This window comes from Sceloporus undulatus, chromosome 1 (genome assembly GCF_019175285.1).
Source record: "Sceloporus undulatus isolate JIND9_A2432 ecotype Alabama chromosome 1, SceUnd_v1.1, whole genome shotgun sequence".
NCBI lineage: Eukaryota > Metazoa > Chordata > Lepidosauria > Squamata > Phrynosomatidae > Sceloporus > Sceloporus undulatus.
The window spans coordinates 189,732,926-189,748,118 of record NC_056522.1 but is presented as its reverse complement, the minus strand read 5'-3'; the positions used below and the strand labels follow the sequence as shown (position 1 = coordinate 189,748,118).

The following is a 15,193-nucleotide window of genomic DNA, read 5'->3' as shown; positions in this document are numbered from 1 at the left end:
GCCCTGAGAGCACTTCTAAAAAGCATTGTATAAATACAACTGATGATGATGATGATGTGTAAGCCGTTCGGAAGCATTTCTAAAGAACAGAGTATAAAAACAATTAATAATAATAATAATAATAATAATAATAATAATAATATTGTGTAAGCCACAATGAGAGCATTTCTAAAGAGCAGGGTATAAATACAACAACAACAATAATAATAATTTCCTATCCGTGATGGGAGTGGGGAGGGCGAAACAGAATGACCAGGAACTTCATGGATGCATTTACCCAAGAGATGAATACAGGATCCACAGCCTTTTGGAAAGAGTGGCCAGATGATGCCCTCCCTGCAAAAGGAGGGACCAGGCCCCTGAAATGTAGGACAGTTAAAGAAAAATGGAGGACATGACGCATAAAACACTCCTAGAAATATATCATCATGCTTATTGGTCATGCTAAAAAATGGAGGATGTTGTGGAATTCCTCCTGGGAGACAAAGAGGAAATGGAGGACAGGTCTGGGAAAAGGAGGACACGCCTGGTCCCCCTGCTTTGGCATTGCCCTGAGTTTAGATCCAGATCAGCTGTTGCTGTGCCAAGTCCTTTCCCTCTCATTGCCCCTCTTCAGGGACAGGGGAACCAGAGCCGTCCTCCTTTCCCAGGACATGTCCTCCATTCCAGCCTTGTGTCTGGGAGGACTTCCAAAAAAAGTCCTCCATTTGGAGCAGTACTAAGAGAGGCATGAGTTGATATTAATTAGTGTTTGTTTGTTTGTTTAGCTTGCATTTGGCTATGTCCTCCATTTTGCTCTGAGTGTCCTCCATTTTGGTCCTCTATGGTGATGAAGACATCTGGCCACAATATCCAGAGGAGGTCGGCCCTTGCCTTCTTGCTCTGACTTTTCTGTGGTTTGAGCGTTGGGATTGTGACTCTGGAGACCAGGGTTCGAATCCCCGCTCGGCTCCAAAATTGTGGAACGACCTGCCGGAAGAGATCCGCCTCATTACCATCTCAGACGCCTTTAAGAAAGCAGTCAAGATGGATCTCTTCCTCCCTCGATCTGCAGGGAGAGACAGGAAATATAAATATATTATTATCATCATCATCATCATCATCATATGAAACCCACTGGGTGACCTTGGGCCAGAAGTCACACTCTCTCAGCCTCAGAGGCAAAAATCTGAACAAATCTTGCCAAGAAAACCCCATGATAGGAGTGGCCATAAGTCAGAAACAGCTTGAAGGCACACAACAACAACAATAACAGCAACAACAAGTGTGTGGTTGCGTGTCTCCCTCCCTTCCCTGCCTTCACCAAAGTTTTCTTTCAACTTTTCCAGCCTAGGAGTCCCACCTCCCCAAGCCCCGCCCACACTCCTCCCCCTCCCCTCCTTTCATCTCCGCAGCCAATCCCGAGCGGAGCTGCGGAGACAACAGAGCTCGCCATTGGCTGGAGCCCCGCGTTCTCCTCCACGCCCCCTGTTTGTTTTGTGAATGGGGCAGGGGCGAAGTGGGCGGGGCTTGTGGAACGCTCAGCCATAAAGGCGCCTTCCGCTGCGCCCTGGCCTCTCTTTCTCAATGGGGGGGCACGTAATGCATGCGCCTTTTTTGCTGCAGACCCAGCGAAACCGGCTCCGCCGCTGCTGCTGTTGCTGCCTCCTCCGCCGGCGCTTTTCTTGCCTTCCTATTTAACTGGGAGCCTCCTCGTCCAGCGGGGGAAGGACTAATTCTTTGGAGTTATATTTTCAAGCCATTTCCCTCCCACCTTTGGAAAGAGGCTGAGAGAGGCAGAGCCGGGGGAGTTTGCCCCAAAGGAGGAGGAGGAGGAAGAGGAGGATTTCCGTCTGGCTGTGGATTTCCTGCGCACCCTGGAAACTTTTTTTGGAGGGGTGAGTTAAACTGCCCTCCTCTGCCTGGGTCAGAAGAGGAGGAAGGTCGGATCCCCATTTGGGGAGGAAGGGGCCCTGTGTGCCTGGAAGGAGACAGAGGAGGAGAGACACCCACCAATCCACCCTCTCTCTGTGTGTCTGCCTGGGATCGCCCTTGAGCTGCTTCCCACCAGCCTCCCTCGGGCAGCCACCAAGCAGAGCTGCAGAAGACCCAGCCAGCCAGCCAGCCACCGGAGGGTCCAGCAGCCCTTGAGCCGGCCCCTTTCCGCGGCCCCAGCCCGAGAGCAGCCAGCCAGCCAGCCGGGAGAGCCGGGGAGTCTGGCCTGGCCTTGCTGCCGGACCCTCGGCAAAGAAGAGAGCCCTCTCTCGCCTCCAGCATCGGCTGGGAAGGGGCTGAGAAGCCGCCGCTGGTCGCCTGCCTTGACCTACCTCCTCCTTTTTCTCCTCTTTTAATTCATCTCCCCTTTTCTCCTCTTTTTCCTTCTTTCCACTCTCCTCCGCTTCCTCCCTTCTTCCTCCTCCTCCTCCTCCTCCTCCTCCTCCTTTCTTCTTCATCCTACCCCTCCTCCTCCTCTTCTTTTTCTCCCTCTTCTTCCATTGCCTCTTCTTCCTCCTCCCCTTCTTTTCCTTCCTCTTCCATTGCCTCCTCCTCCTCGCTCTCTCTTCTTCCTCCCCTTCTTCTTCCAGGATGGGGCTGGGCCAGGCAGGCCCCCCTGGCGGTGGTGTTTCTGTCCTGCCTGCTGGTATCTGGGCCTGGGGGCCGTGGGGCAGCGGTGGCAGGGCAGGCGTACCCTGCTGGAGGGGAGCCAGGCCTCTCTGTGCCAGAGCATGGCTTCTGCCAGCCCATCTCCATCCCTCTCTGCACAGACCTGGCCTACAACCAGACCATCCTGCCCAACCTCTTGGGCCACACCAACCAGGAGGACGCAGGGCTGGAGGTGCACCAGTTCTACCCACTGGTGAAGGTGCAGTGCTCGGCGGAGCTGCGCTTCTTCCTCTGCTCCATGTATGCCCCGGTGTGCACCGTCCTGGAGCAGGCCATCCCTCCCTGCCGCTCCCTCTGCGCCAGGGCCAGGCAGGGCTGCGAGGCCCTCATGAACAAGTTTGGCTTCCAGTGGCCTGAGAGGCTCCGATGTGAGAACTTCCCCATCCATGGGGCCGGTGAGATCTGCGTGGGCCAGAACACCTCGGACAGCTCCAGTGGGGCAGGAGGGGGGGCCAGGCGTCGGGGGTCCTGTGGCGGCCGCACCCACTGCCTCCCCGACAGCCCACCCTTGGCACCCTCTGCCCCCCCACCGGCTACACCTTCACCTGCCCCCGCCAGCTCCAGGTGCCCCCTTACCTGGGCTACCGCTTCCTGGGCCAGCGCGACTGTGGGTCCCCCTGCCAGCCAGAGCTGCCCCAGGGGCTGATGTACTTCAAGGCGGCCGAGGTGCGCTTTGCCCGCCTTTTGGTGGGCATCTGGTCCATGCTGTGCTGTGCCTCCACCCTCTTCACCGTCCTGACCTACCTGGTGGACATGCGGCGCTTCAGCTACCCGGAGCGGCCCATTATCTTCCTCTCGGGCTGCTACTTCATGGTGGCCCTGGCCTATGTGGCCGGCTTCCTCCTGGAGGATCGGGTGGCCTGTGGGGAGCGCTTCTCCGATGAGGGCTACCGGACAGTGGTCCAGGGAACCAAGAAGGAAGGCTGTACCATCCTCTTCATGGTCCTCTACTTCTTTGGCATGGCCAGCTCCATCTGGTGGGTCATCCTCTCGCTCACCTGGTTCCTGGCTGCGGGCATGAAGTGGGGCCATGAGGCCATCGAGGCCAACTCCCAGTACTTCCACCTGGCTGCCTGGGCCGTGCCAGCTGTCAAGACCATCACCGTCCTGGCCATGGGGCAGGTGGACGGGGATGTCCTCAGCGGGGTCTGTTATGTGGGTCTTTACAGCGTGGATGCCCTGCGGGGCTTCGTCCTGGCCCCGCTCTTCCTCTACCTCTTCCTGGGCACCTCCTTCCTCCTGGCCGGCTTTGTTTCCCTCTTCCGCATCAGGACCATCATGAAGCACGATGGCACCAAGACCGAGAAGCTGGAGAAGCTGATGGTGCGGATCGGGGTCTTCAGCGTCCTCTACACCGTGCCGGCCACCATTGTCTTGGCCTGCTACTTCTATGAGCAGGCCTTCCGGGACACCTGGGAGAAGACCTGGCTCCTGCAGAGCTGCAAGAGCTATGCTGTGGCCTGCCCCACTGCCAACTTTGCTCCCATGAGCCCCGACTTCACTGTCTTCCTCATCAAGTACCTCATGACCATGATTGTGGGCATCACCACCGGCTTCTGGATCTGGACTGGCAAGACCCTCCAGTCTTGGCGGCGCTTCTACCACAGACTCAGCACTGGGAGCAAAGGGGAGACAGCAGTATGAGGTTTAGGCCTGTCCACCTGACCCTGTCTGGGCCCTGTCCCACACTGCTGCTCTTCCTGCTCCTTGTGGAGAAGACATTACCTGAGGGAGGAGGGTGCCTGGGCAGTGGGTCTGTGGGCTTGCATGGAAGCGAAGGGATTGCTTCTTCCTTCAAACTCTTGCCTCTTCTTCTTTCCAAGGGATGGTGATTTTGTACATGCAGCAAGCATTCCAGCTTGGTTTCTCTCTCCCAACCACGCTCTCTCTATTTTTTTTTCTTTTTTACCTTGATAGCCAAGTTGAAGAGGGTTGAAGAAAGTGTCCTTAAGACTTGTTCTTCAGAATGGTCAGTTTCTGATCCTGAGAGAAGTTCTTTACTTCTCTTTGCCTGTTCCCCACTGTACCCCAGCTGCTTTTAGGAAGGAAAGAAGAAAGAGAACTGTGGGATCTGTTCAAAGAGAAATGCTGGAATTGGGCCCAGGATGCAAAATGCAGGTGTGGGGATTAAAGTAGAGAATTATTATTTGTAAAATCCCTAAAACAGAAAGTCAGTCACATTTGTGTGCTTTGGGGTGGCAAGTTGAAACTCCAATAGGTCATTCCCTCTTCCTCCCAAAAATAAGTTCCAATTCACTATCTTTGTAGTCACATCCAAGAGGCACTGAGTCTCTCCCTCAACCCCTAGTACAGGCCAGAGTTGAGATGGCAAAATAGAACAGCAGTTCCCAGATTTTCCCAGTCAGCATGACCAGCACTATGATGGTTGGGATTGTGGATGTTACAGTGGGGACAGAGTGTGGAGTCATTTTTGGACTACAGCTCCCTGAATCCCATGATGGTTGGGGGACTCTGGGAGCTATAGCTAGAATAATTAGCTTTTTGGGTGGCAGTTTCCAGGATCCCCCAAACCAGTGGACATGGGATTCTGGGAATTCTCATCCAGTAAACCACTATTCCAAGCTCTGGGACAATCAAGGGGTAGCCAAGAGGCAGACAGAGAAACAGCTGAAAGTCACTTGCCAGACTACATGGAGCAGCAAGAGTGGCCAATATCTCCAGAGAGCAAAAATGAGAGATTCTGAGTAGATGTGATACAGTGTTCCAGCAACCAAGAGGGAATGCTTTTAGGAGGAGCTGCCAGAGTCCCATGCAAGGGCCAGCCATGGTGCATTAGAGGCTTCTGGAATGAAATCCTCCTAGGGAAAAGCTCTGCTTAAAGCTGAGGGATCCTTTCCTCCTAAGGAGAGGAGATGCATCTTCTGCTTGCAGCCATCCATTGTGGGCTTGATAGTTCTGGGCTACTATTTTAGGTGCCATACATTGCTGCCTGGGGTGCTAGGATAGTTTTGCACATCTGTGTCTGTTACAAGAGCTCCAGCTTCCCCGAGGAAGGTGGACCCCTAGCCATCAGTCTTGAGGGCTCAGGCAATTTCTGTGATAGTCACTGTTGTGTGCCTTCAAGACATTTTGATTTCTGGGGAACCTAAGGTGAATTTATCACGGTTTTCTGGGCTGAGAATATTTGACTCACCTATAGTCACGCCATGGGTTTCCATGGCCGAGTTGGGAATTGAATCCTGGTCTTTAAAGGCCCAATGCTCAAACCACTACATCATGCAGGTTCCTACAGTAGTCATTAGTTGCTGCCAGTTTGAGACTTTGACTCCTCCAGCAGACACAAAGCGACACATGGAGTGTTTCTCCTTTTTTTAGAAGATAGCATCATTGATAAAAATCTTATTTGAGTCTCCTGTAAAATTTGCCACAACAATTTTGCAAATATATAGATAGATAGACCTAATTCCCTTTTCATCAAGTTCAGACTGCCATACATAAATGTGGGCAGTCTCTTGAGGTGCACAGCACTCTTGGTGCAAACAACCAACATGGCTACTGCTGCAAACATCCCATCTCCACAACTATGTTAGACCCACTGAATTTAATGGGATTTAGTCCCAAGTCGGTGCATAGGACTGCAAGCTAAGCACTCTTGCCTTGAGGGAGTAAAGACATGCAGTATTTGTTGAACTCAGTGTGGCTTAAACTTCCAAGTCAACATGCCTACTCAGGCTGCTGTGGCGGGGGAGTTTCCTCCATTCATTTTAGGGTTTCTTTTCTGTTTGAATCCTCCTTTGGCAAAAGGGTCTTGCTGGGGCTTTGGGGAGGGGAAGGGTGCAGGGCTAAGTAAGGAGCACTCAGAAAAAGAAGTGACATGTTGATTTTCGGGAGAATGCGTTTTACTCTCCTCTCTTTTGTTAGAAGGGACAAAAGAGAAACAAAAGTGTGTTTCTTTGAGGCAAGGCAGAAGCATGGGATCAGTTTTTATGGGGGGGAAGGTAACAAAGCATTTGTTGAGGTCCAACTACGTGCTGCTATATGAAAATGGAGGGAAAGGAAAGGAAGTTTCGCTAAGGTCTCTTGTTTAACTCTGAGGAAATCTGAGAAACTATCCTTCTCCTCCTCTCTCTTTATTTGTAATGGAGTTTTAATTCAGAACATCTGACAAAACAGCCAGCACTGAAATATGTAAAACAGGCAAATACAATCTCTCTTTTCTTTCCCCCAAAGTTGTGATTTCCCCTGAGGAAAAAGACATCTATGTCTGTGTTCACCTTCGGAGGCTGTGTAAAGGGAAAGCTGTAGGAACTGACCAGTTTTCCCCTCTACATCTGTAGCATTCTCAGTTCGATGGTGTTCACAGCAAGATTTTAAAATGTCTTGGGGAAAGGAAGAGGTTGCTCGAGTGCTTCTAAGGCTGTCCAGGGTTGGGGCCATTCTTCTTTTTGAAACAAGAAGATAGTTCTGGCCATGTTTGCTCAGGGGAAGTGCATGGCATTTCTCGATCTTTTAGGAAAGGTGTATAAGATTGCAAGCTCTAGTTTTGTGTGCTTGACACAGTCGGTTGCAAAGTTGTCCCAATTAAATCTGCAAAAGTGGTATACCTGGAATATGTTCTGCACAGGGATACTTTGGAATTAACATGCATAGGATCAGCTCTTGTATTCTATGGGGAATCAGTGGGATGATATGGGCACTCATTTAACATTTAATTGGTGGAGCATGGCCACACAACTCACATTTTATGCATTCTGCCCATATGTTGTGCAGTGGAGGTGTGTGTGTTTTCTCTGAAGTAGGATTTACTTCCCAGTTGTGTGTAAGGTTGTAGTATGCCTCGTTCCTAAAATGTGCACTTCTTTTTTTTAAAAAAAATAATCCACCAATATCCAGCAAAGTTCTCCATCTTTTTTTTGTACGGTTGTTTTATTAAACATGCCTCTGAAATGAAACCAAACAAAATGTTCTGCATCACCGTAGATAAAAATCTTCCTTAGCGCGGGGCCCCTGATTCAATGAAATGCCTTTTTGCTTCCAAGGGGTTTCATATTTCTTCCCGAAATTCCATTTCCCTTTCTCTTGGAATTGTTTTAAACTACTTTTTAAAAAAACTTTTTGAAAAAGGTTCTTTTAAGAAATGATGTGAACCTAAGGGGTTTGGCTTGCTTTGGCCTGAAAGATTATTTGGAGAACTGTGGGTTTTAATGAGTCCTTTTTTGTTCTTCTTCCTTCCTTCTTTCCTAGACAATAATCATCCCCCCCCCTCTCTTTTTTTAAATGAATGGAGATGAAGTTCTTTAAAAACAAAACGCCATCTCTTCACAGAGGAGCATTGGTAAGGGAGAAAGAAAAGCCATCAAAGGGGAATGGTGTGGGTGTACTGTTTTGGGATAAAATGCAGAGAGAAGCACCCCACTCATTCTGCAGTGTATTTGATCTCCTTAGTGCTGAGGTCCTTAGTTTTAAAGTGTGCACCAGACAAGCTGAAAGTGCAGTGTGTGTATATTTTGTAAATCTGACATTTTTGTAAGAAATATATATGTATTTATGTTTTTACTGCCTTTTTTTTGGTTTTTGCTTTTGGAAGGTCTGTGTAAGACTCCATCTCTTTATGTACAGAACACAACAAATAAATGGATTTTTAATACAATGGGTTTTTCAAAAGAGCTATTTTAACAGTACATATTCTTTTCCCCTATACTGTTTTGTTGAATCACTGAGTTTCTTAAACATTTGTTAATTCTAGGTGGCCTCAAGCTAACTGTTCCCTTTGAAGATTTGCAACTATTCAACTGAATGGAACCTCTGAATAAATATGCATAGGATTATTATTTTGTGGAATAAGACCTGATCCTAAGTGTCTACCCAAAAGGAAGTCCAAATGAATTCCAAGAGGGCATGCTTCTAAGATAGTATTGTTAGAACTGCCTTGCTTACTGAGAATGATGGGACTTGTAGAGACCAATGCATCTGGAGGTCACCAGGTTGAAGAAGAGTGGCTTAGTGCATAATAGTCATATGTTGCTTATACAAAGTAGGTCTTGCTGAAACCATCCTTCCTTTACGTAGGATTTCATGGTAGTCTTTCTGTTGGTGTCTGTATTTATTTACTGCATTTGAATTCTGTCTTTGGTCCATAACAGTGTTTTCCAAACATTGGTGCTCCAGATGTTTTGGACTCCAACTCACACAGTTCCCGTCTGTTGGCCAAACTGCCGAGGCTTCTGATGAGTTAAACACCTGAAGGACCAAATTTTGGGAGTCACAGGTCTATAAGAATACTGTATCTGTAGAAGTTTGCCGCATCAAACTAAAGGACTTTATAGTGCAGTATTTTATTCATGCAGTGGATAAGCAGGGGCTCTTTCATACTGCACAATTCTAGCACTATCATCCTACTTTAACTGCCATGGCATTATCTTATAGCATCTTGCAATTTTGTTAGATGCATCAGAGGAAGATATTCCAGCTGGTTATCCCAAAGGCCCCTCCCCTGTCAACCCCAGGATTATAATAGATGGAACTATGGCAGTTAAAGTGGAATCATAGTGCTATAATTGTGCTGTGTGAAAGGGCCCTAGAAGACTACAAGTGAACCCCTTGTAGTCCTGTTTCTGAGTAGCTGGTAGTGAGAGGAAGCATAGTTATGACAAGGAGCCATAGGCAGCCTTCTCTCTGAATTTGTCTTATCTTCACCAAAGGAGTTCAAAATGGAGTGTGTGGCCCTTCCGTCTTTATTCTCAAACCAACTCTCTGAGGCAGATTGGGCTGAGAGGGAATGGGTCTGGTTTGTCTCTGAACCACAGCCTGGAGAAGGTGCTTTTTGGACAATGGCTCCCAAAATGCCCCAGATAATACTGCCATTGGGGATTTTGGGAACTGTGGTCTAAAGGAGAACCTTTTCTAGCCTGTCCTCTAACCTGGAAGTGCAGCCTTGCCCCACAACCATAGTTTGGAGCTTGAGGAGCACATGGCCTTTCAGATATAGTTGTCTCACATTACTGGGCATCCATATAAAAGGAAAGCAGATTTTCCAGAAACACTTGTTAAAATATGGCTATCTTGTTTTTCAACACTTTGTTCCATGCTTTGCTTTTCTGACTTTTAAGGAAGTTGCTCAATGCAGGGTTTTTTACTCCTCTCTCCAAGAGGGGAAGGTGGTGGTCATATTATTACATCCTGACTCTTGTCTGCTAGTAATATTGTTAGCACATAGGATTAAGTGTGGGACTTAACTTTTGTATGGACGTAGAAAATTGTACTCTTAATCTCACTGAACGAGGGTGAGTTTTTGAGTAAACAGGGCTTAATTTGGGCTGCACCCACTTATTAAAGTTGACATTTCAAATACTTGTTATTCTTAGTAACAGTGGGCTTGTGACACTGGTTCTTAATTTCTTTTTAAACATTATAAACAGAACAATTAGCTTCAAGCAAAACATTGGCCTGTTACAGACTGCCAAAATAAAGCTGCTTCGGGTCTCTTTGGAGGTATGCTGTTTAAATGATGCATACATCCTAAGGGGCTTTCTAGATTGCCATTTGGGACGTCCTCCGGACGTCCCATTTTAAAAAAGGGGCGTCTCTTTTAGACGCCCCATGGCCTAGTACGGACTCCGTCCGTACAAGATGGCGACGCCCCTTCTACATGGGCGCCGCCATCTTTACGTACTAGACGCACAGCGTCCAGACGTGTCGCGCCGCTGCTGACGTAGCGAGCGCGCCCCTGGCGCCTCGCTACGTCGCAAACGCGACGAAAAAAGAAGCTCCATTTTGGAGCTTCTTTTTTCGGTCCGCGCGGGAGTCGGGCCGTCTGAAGGCTCCGGCTCCCCTGCGGACCTACTGGCGGCGGCGGTCTGTACCCCGCCTTTGAGAGGGGTGTTAACATTATGAATCTTGCTCAGCAACAAACGTTAGAAGTCCAGTTCCAAAATGGACTATGACCGAGTAACATTTTGCAAATAGATTCTTCTATTGCTCTTACTTGAATGTCCTTCAGAACAGAACTTCTTAAAGCAGGATAACAATAATCTTTAAACCAGAAGTGAGCAGCCTGTGGCCTCCCAAGTGTTATGGGACTGCAACACCCATAATTCCTCTCCTTGGCATCCACCTATAATGAGAGTTGGGAGTCAATATCTGGAGGGCCACATCCCCATCCTTGCTTCACATATTGGAGTACAGAGGTTGTGGCCCTGTAGAGGTTGCTAGACTCCAACATCCATCTACACCCTTTAATTACTGTTAGTTTGGGCAGAAGGGAATTGCAGCCCCGCAATCTGATCTAGATACATGAATACAGCTTTTATCAAATAATTCAACATAGACGTTTTCTCTCCTCAAATATCTCTGGTTCTTTGCATTCATGTTTCTCTTTAAAGGTACTGTAGGAGGGAGATTATACAGCATATTAGATTTTAACCCCACTTTTTGAGTGCATTATCAGGATGTTTTGTCTGCCTTCAATTAGTTTCCAACTTAAGGTGATTCCAACTTACAGTGATCCTGAGGCAAACCTATCTTGGGGTTTTCTTGGCAAGAATTGTTCAGATGGGGTGTGCTTTTGCCTTCCTTTGAGGCTGGGAGAGTGTGACTTGACCAGGATCATCCAGTGTGTTTCCATGGCCAAGCAGGGATTCAGACCCTGGTTTCTAGAGTGCTAGTACAGTACAAAACTCAAACTACTACACCATACTGGCTGGCTGTCAGGGTGTCATACCAAAAAAATGTTTAAGCAACTATGAAAAGCTGTGGAGATAAAAAGGCAGCAGGCCTGCACAATGAATTTGCTTCTGTTCATTGGGATGGATCCAAAATTTGTAATGCTTGGACTACAGAAGAGACAGAAGTAAATCATGATTTCTGTTATGTCCAGTTGATTTCTATAGGTTTACTCTAACAATAGGTAAGTCTGTATCCATCTTATCCCCAGGAATATCTAAATATGGTGGCATAGTGTTAAAATGCTGAACAGGAATTTGGGAAGCATACACAATGGTTTGAGCTATGACTCTGGAGACCTGGGTTCGATTCTTGATGGTCATGAAACCCACTGGGTGACCTTGGGCAAGTCACATGCTCTCAACCTCAAAGGAAGGCAAGAGAAAACCTCTGAACAAATCTTGCAAAAAAAAAAAAAAAATGACAGCTCACCCTAAGTTGGAAACACAACTTTTCCCACAACACACACACACATAGTCGCTACCCAGCCACAAAACTTGATGGGTAAATCTTGGACCACTTATTCTCTCTTTGTGCCTGACATGCTTCACAGGGCTGTTGTGAAGTTAAACTTGGAAGAAAAAGCCATCTGTGCTACTTTCAGCTCAGGCTAAAAATATAACAAATACTGAAAACTGTAGGTTTGGACTACACTACTACAGTGTTAACAGGAATAAGAAAATGCTCTACTGACCTCATTGGGACTGCTGGATGAATAATATATGCTTAGGATTGGGCTGCACATTTTATCAAATGCAGCTTTTTTAATGCTGAGTATAGTGGTCTGGATAATGGGCACAGAAGGAATCTCTGCCAAAGGAATATCTCTGTCAGCCAAGTACCAAGCTAGTCTTCTGGATGGCAACACCCACAGTCCCATACTTGTTCCCTTTCTTATTTCATCTTGGAGAAGGCAATTTTATGGGCAGAAATCCAGCTTGTTTCCCTTCCTCTGGTGTAAATCATACCAGAGAACTGATTGTATTCATTTAATTATAGAAAGAAATCTGAGGTAGCTAGGGCCTAGAGCCTGGCTTTTGAGGAGCGTTGGCCAACCTGTTTTGGTATTAGGAAACTCTGACTTGCAACAACTTGTCCATGCAGGGTGCCAAAGCCATGTCACAACTTGGGTTGATTAGAAGTAAGCTTTTTATTTAGTATAGGCATGGCTTTAACATCCCACTTGCTGTAGAGTGGGAAGGTATAGCTTGCAAAATAAATCTTGGGCGGGGTACAGGCCGCCGCCAGTAGGTCCGCGGGGGAGCCGGAGCCTTCAGACGGCCCGACTCCCGCGCGGACCGAAAATGAAGCTTCAAAATGGAGCTTCTTTTTCCGTCGCGTTTGCGACGTAGCGAGGCGCCAGGGGCGCGACGCGTACGGACGCTCAGCGTCCGATACGCAAAGATGGCGCCGGCCATGTAGAAGGGCCGGCGCCATCTTGTACGGACGGAGTAAGCACCTTAGTTTAGCATATTTATGTAGAGACAATAGAGTGTCCCACCTCATTCTATGGACTGGTTGTAACCCATTGTTCTTCCACAGATCCAAAACCACATGCTTACACATAAGCAAAGGCATCTTTTTGTGTTGAGCCACTTACTGCTGGTATAAAAGTGGGCAACCTTCTGAGTGGCACAGAGGTCTTCATCAGGCAGAAATTGGTAGTTAAGTTTTCCCCATATTAAAGGTAGGCTTATATATAAAACAGAATATATATTCAATATCATGGCACCATTGCATTTTTACATTACAATTGTAATGACAGGGTTGTTATTAAACCCATCGAGCATCTAATAGTGAAACATTTCCTGTGTAAGCTGTGTTGAACTGAATGTGCATAGAGCTCTACCAGCTTCATTATTACTTTTCATAAAGCTTGGATGGAAAATTCACAGAAGACTTAGTCCCATGTCATTCAATGGTGATAAGAGGAATCACATCAGTATCCCCTACAGAATGAAGAAAATGTGCACTCCATGCTGGACTGCAGCTCCTAGCTTCCCTCAGCATTCATTTTTCTGGCTAGGGCTGATGGGACTTGTAATCTAACAATTAATACATCTATCATACTTTGCTGCCTGAGGCAAAGAGCAAGCTGGTACTCTATTGCCCCATTCTACATTCAGAAGCTGGGTGAACCCCCAGATGAATCATTTAGTACAAGTGATAGAAGAACATCCCTTATCACACCTGAGGGCAGCTGGCCAGGTTAAGGGATCAGGACAGGTTAAATGTCCCCTATCCACCAAGAGAAGGGGAAGCTTGGAAGATAAGGCCAAGGGGCTAACACCCTCCAGTTTTTGCTTAAAGGCAAGGTTGATCCTGCCACTCATTGATCAAAATAGATCTCCAAATGGGTAACTTTGTTAGTCTGTTCTTTGTGCATGTGTGTGTGTTGTGTGCCTTCAAGTCATTTCTGAATTACGGCGACCCTAATAGAACCTATCACAGGGTTTTCTTGGCAAATTTCTTCAGATGGAGTTTGCCATTGGTATCCCCTGAGGCTGAGAGAGTGCCCAAAGTTACCAAGTGGGTTTTCATGGCCAATTGGGGATCTAAACGCTGCTCTCCAGAGTCCTAGTCCAATGTTCAAACCACTACACCACTCTGGCTCTTTAATCTGTTCTTTAGCAAATTCAAGGAGTCCTGCACTGCCTTAAAGACTAATAAGTGTATTATGACATTGGCTCACATCAGGTGAAGTGGAGTCTAGTTCATGAAGACATCATAATACTTTAAAATCCTCATGCAGTGGTAGAAAAGTATGAGACATGAAGGAACTTGAAAAATTCACCCACTATCACAAAGATCTGGATTGAGTTGGTAGCAGGCAGCCTCACAGGGTTGAATCCCATATATTCAGTGCAGTTATGCTCCATCCATGGTAATTTAGTAGAGAGCCACACCTAGTGATACGTCATGATGTGGACTCCTGTGCCTAGGGTTGCCATAATTCTCTACTAAGAACCAGGACAAAATGTAGGATAAAATTTAGCCCAAAATGTAGGACATTTAAAAAAAATTGAAGATCTTAAATGTCCTACATTTTGGGCTAAATTTTATCCTACAATTGTCCTACATTTTGTCCTACATTTTGTCCCAGTTTTTAGTAGAGAATTATGGCAACCCTACCTGTGCCATGATTTATGGCTCCTCTTGAAAGCTATGCAGATGACTAAATAATATATACAAATGTGTTGTGGGCAGAATCCTCAGATTGGTTCCCCGGAATGGTGCCAAATTACCCAGAAAGGGGGCAGCAGGACTTCCGGTTTGGGGGTGCAAGGCACTATGGGAAGGTCTAAAGCAGATGGGACTGGTAGTTTTTCATCCGGACTTGCTGATTACTTTCTATTGGCCACTGTTTGGGTGGGAAGGTTGAAATTCCCTGGAAACGCCCCAGAAATTTTGCAACCAAGGAAAGAAATTAAATCCCCCTGTTTCTGGGGAATTCCCTGGAAATTGGCAACCCTGCTCATGGCCACAAATTGCCATTCAGCTAAAGAGCAAATTGTATCATCCACACAAAATGATTGCCCATTTACTGGGTAATTAGATAATATTTTGTTGTTGTTGTGAACCTTCAAGTCCTTACTGACTTATGCCCACCCTAAGGGAAACCTATCATGAGGGTTTCTTGGGAAGTTTCTTCTGAGGGGGTTTGCTATTGCAATGCCCTGAGGCTGAGAAAGTGTGACTTGCCCTAGGTCACCCAATGGGTTTCCATGGCCAAGCCAGGATTCAAACCCTGGTCTCCAGAGCCATAGTTAAACCACTACACCATGCTCGCTTCCTAAACCATGAAATCCAACATCTCGCAACTATACTTATGACTACGTCATGGGATTTCAACCTTGTTTCTTCCTCC

The 15,193-nt window shown here is 47.1% G+C and overlaps 1 protein-coding gene across 1 annotated transcript; it reads left to right on the top strand.

The window, feature by feature from the left end:
• Positions 1-248: 248 nt before the first annotated feature.
• Positions 249-8,270, top strand: FZD7 (frizzled class receptor 7). The gene is given in 5 exon segments (XM_042458259.1): positions 249-366; positions 2,406-2,447; positions 2,496-3,108; positions 3,110-3,169; positions 3,171-8,270. Coding segments are annotated over 5 exon segments (1,950 nt in total). The 3' UTR covers positions 4,288-8,270.
• The last annotated feature ends 6,923 nt before the right edge of the window (positions 8,271-15,193 follow it).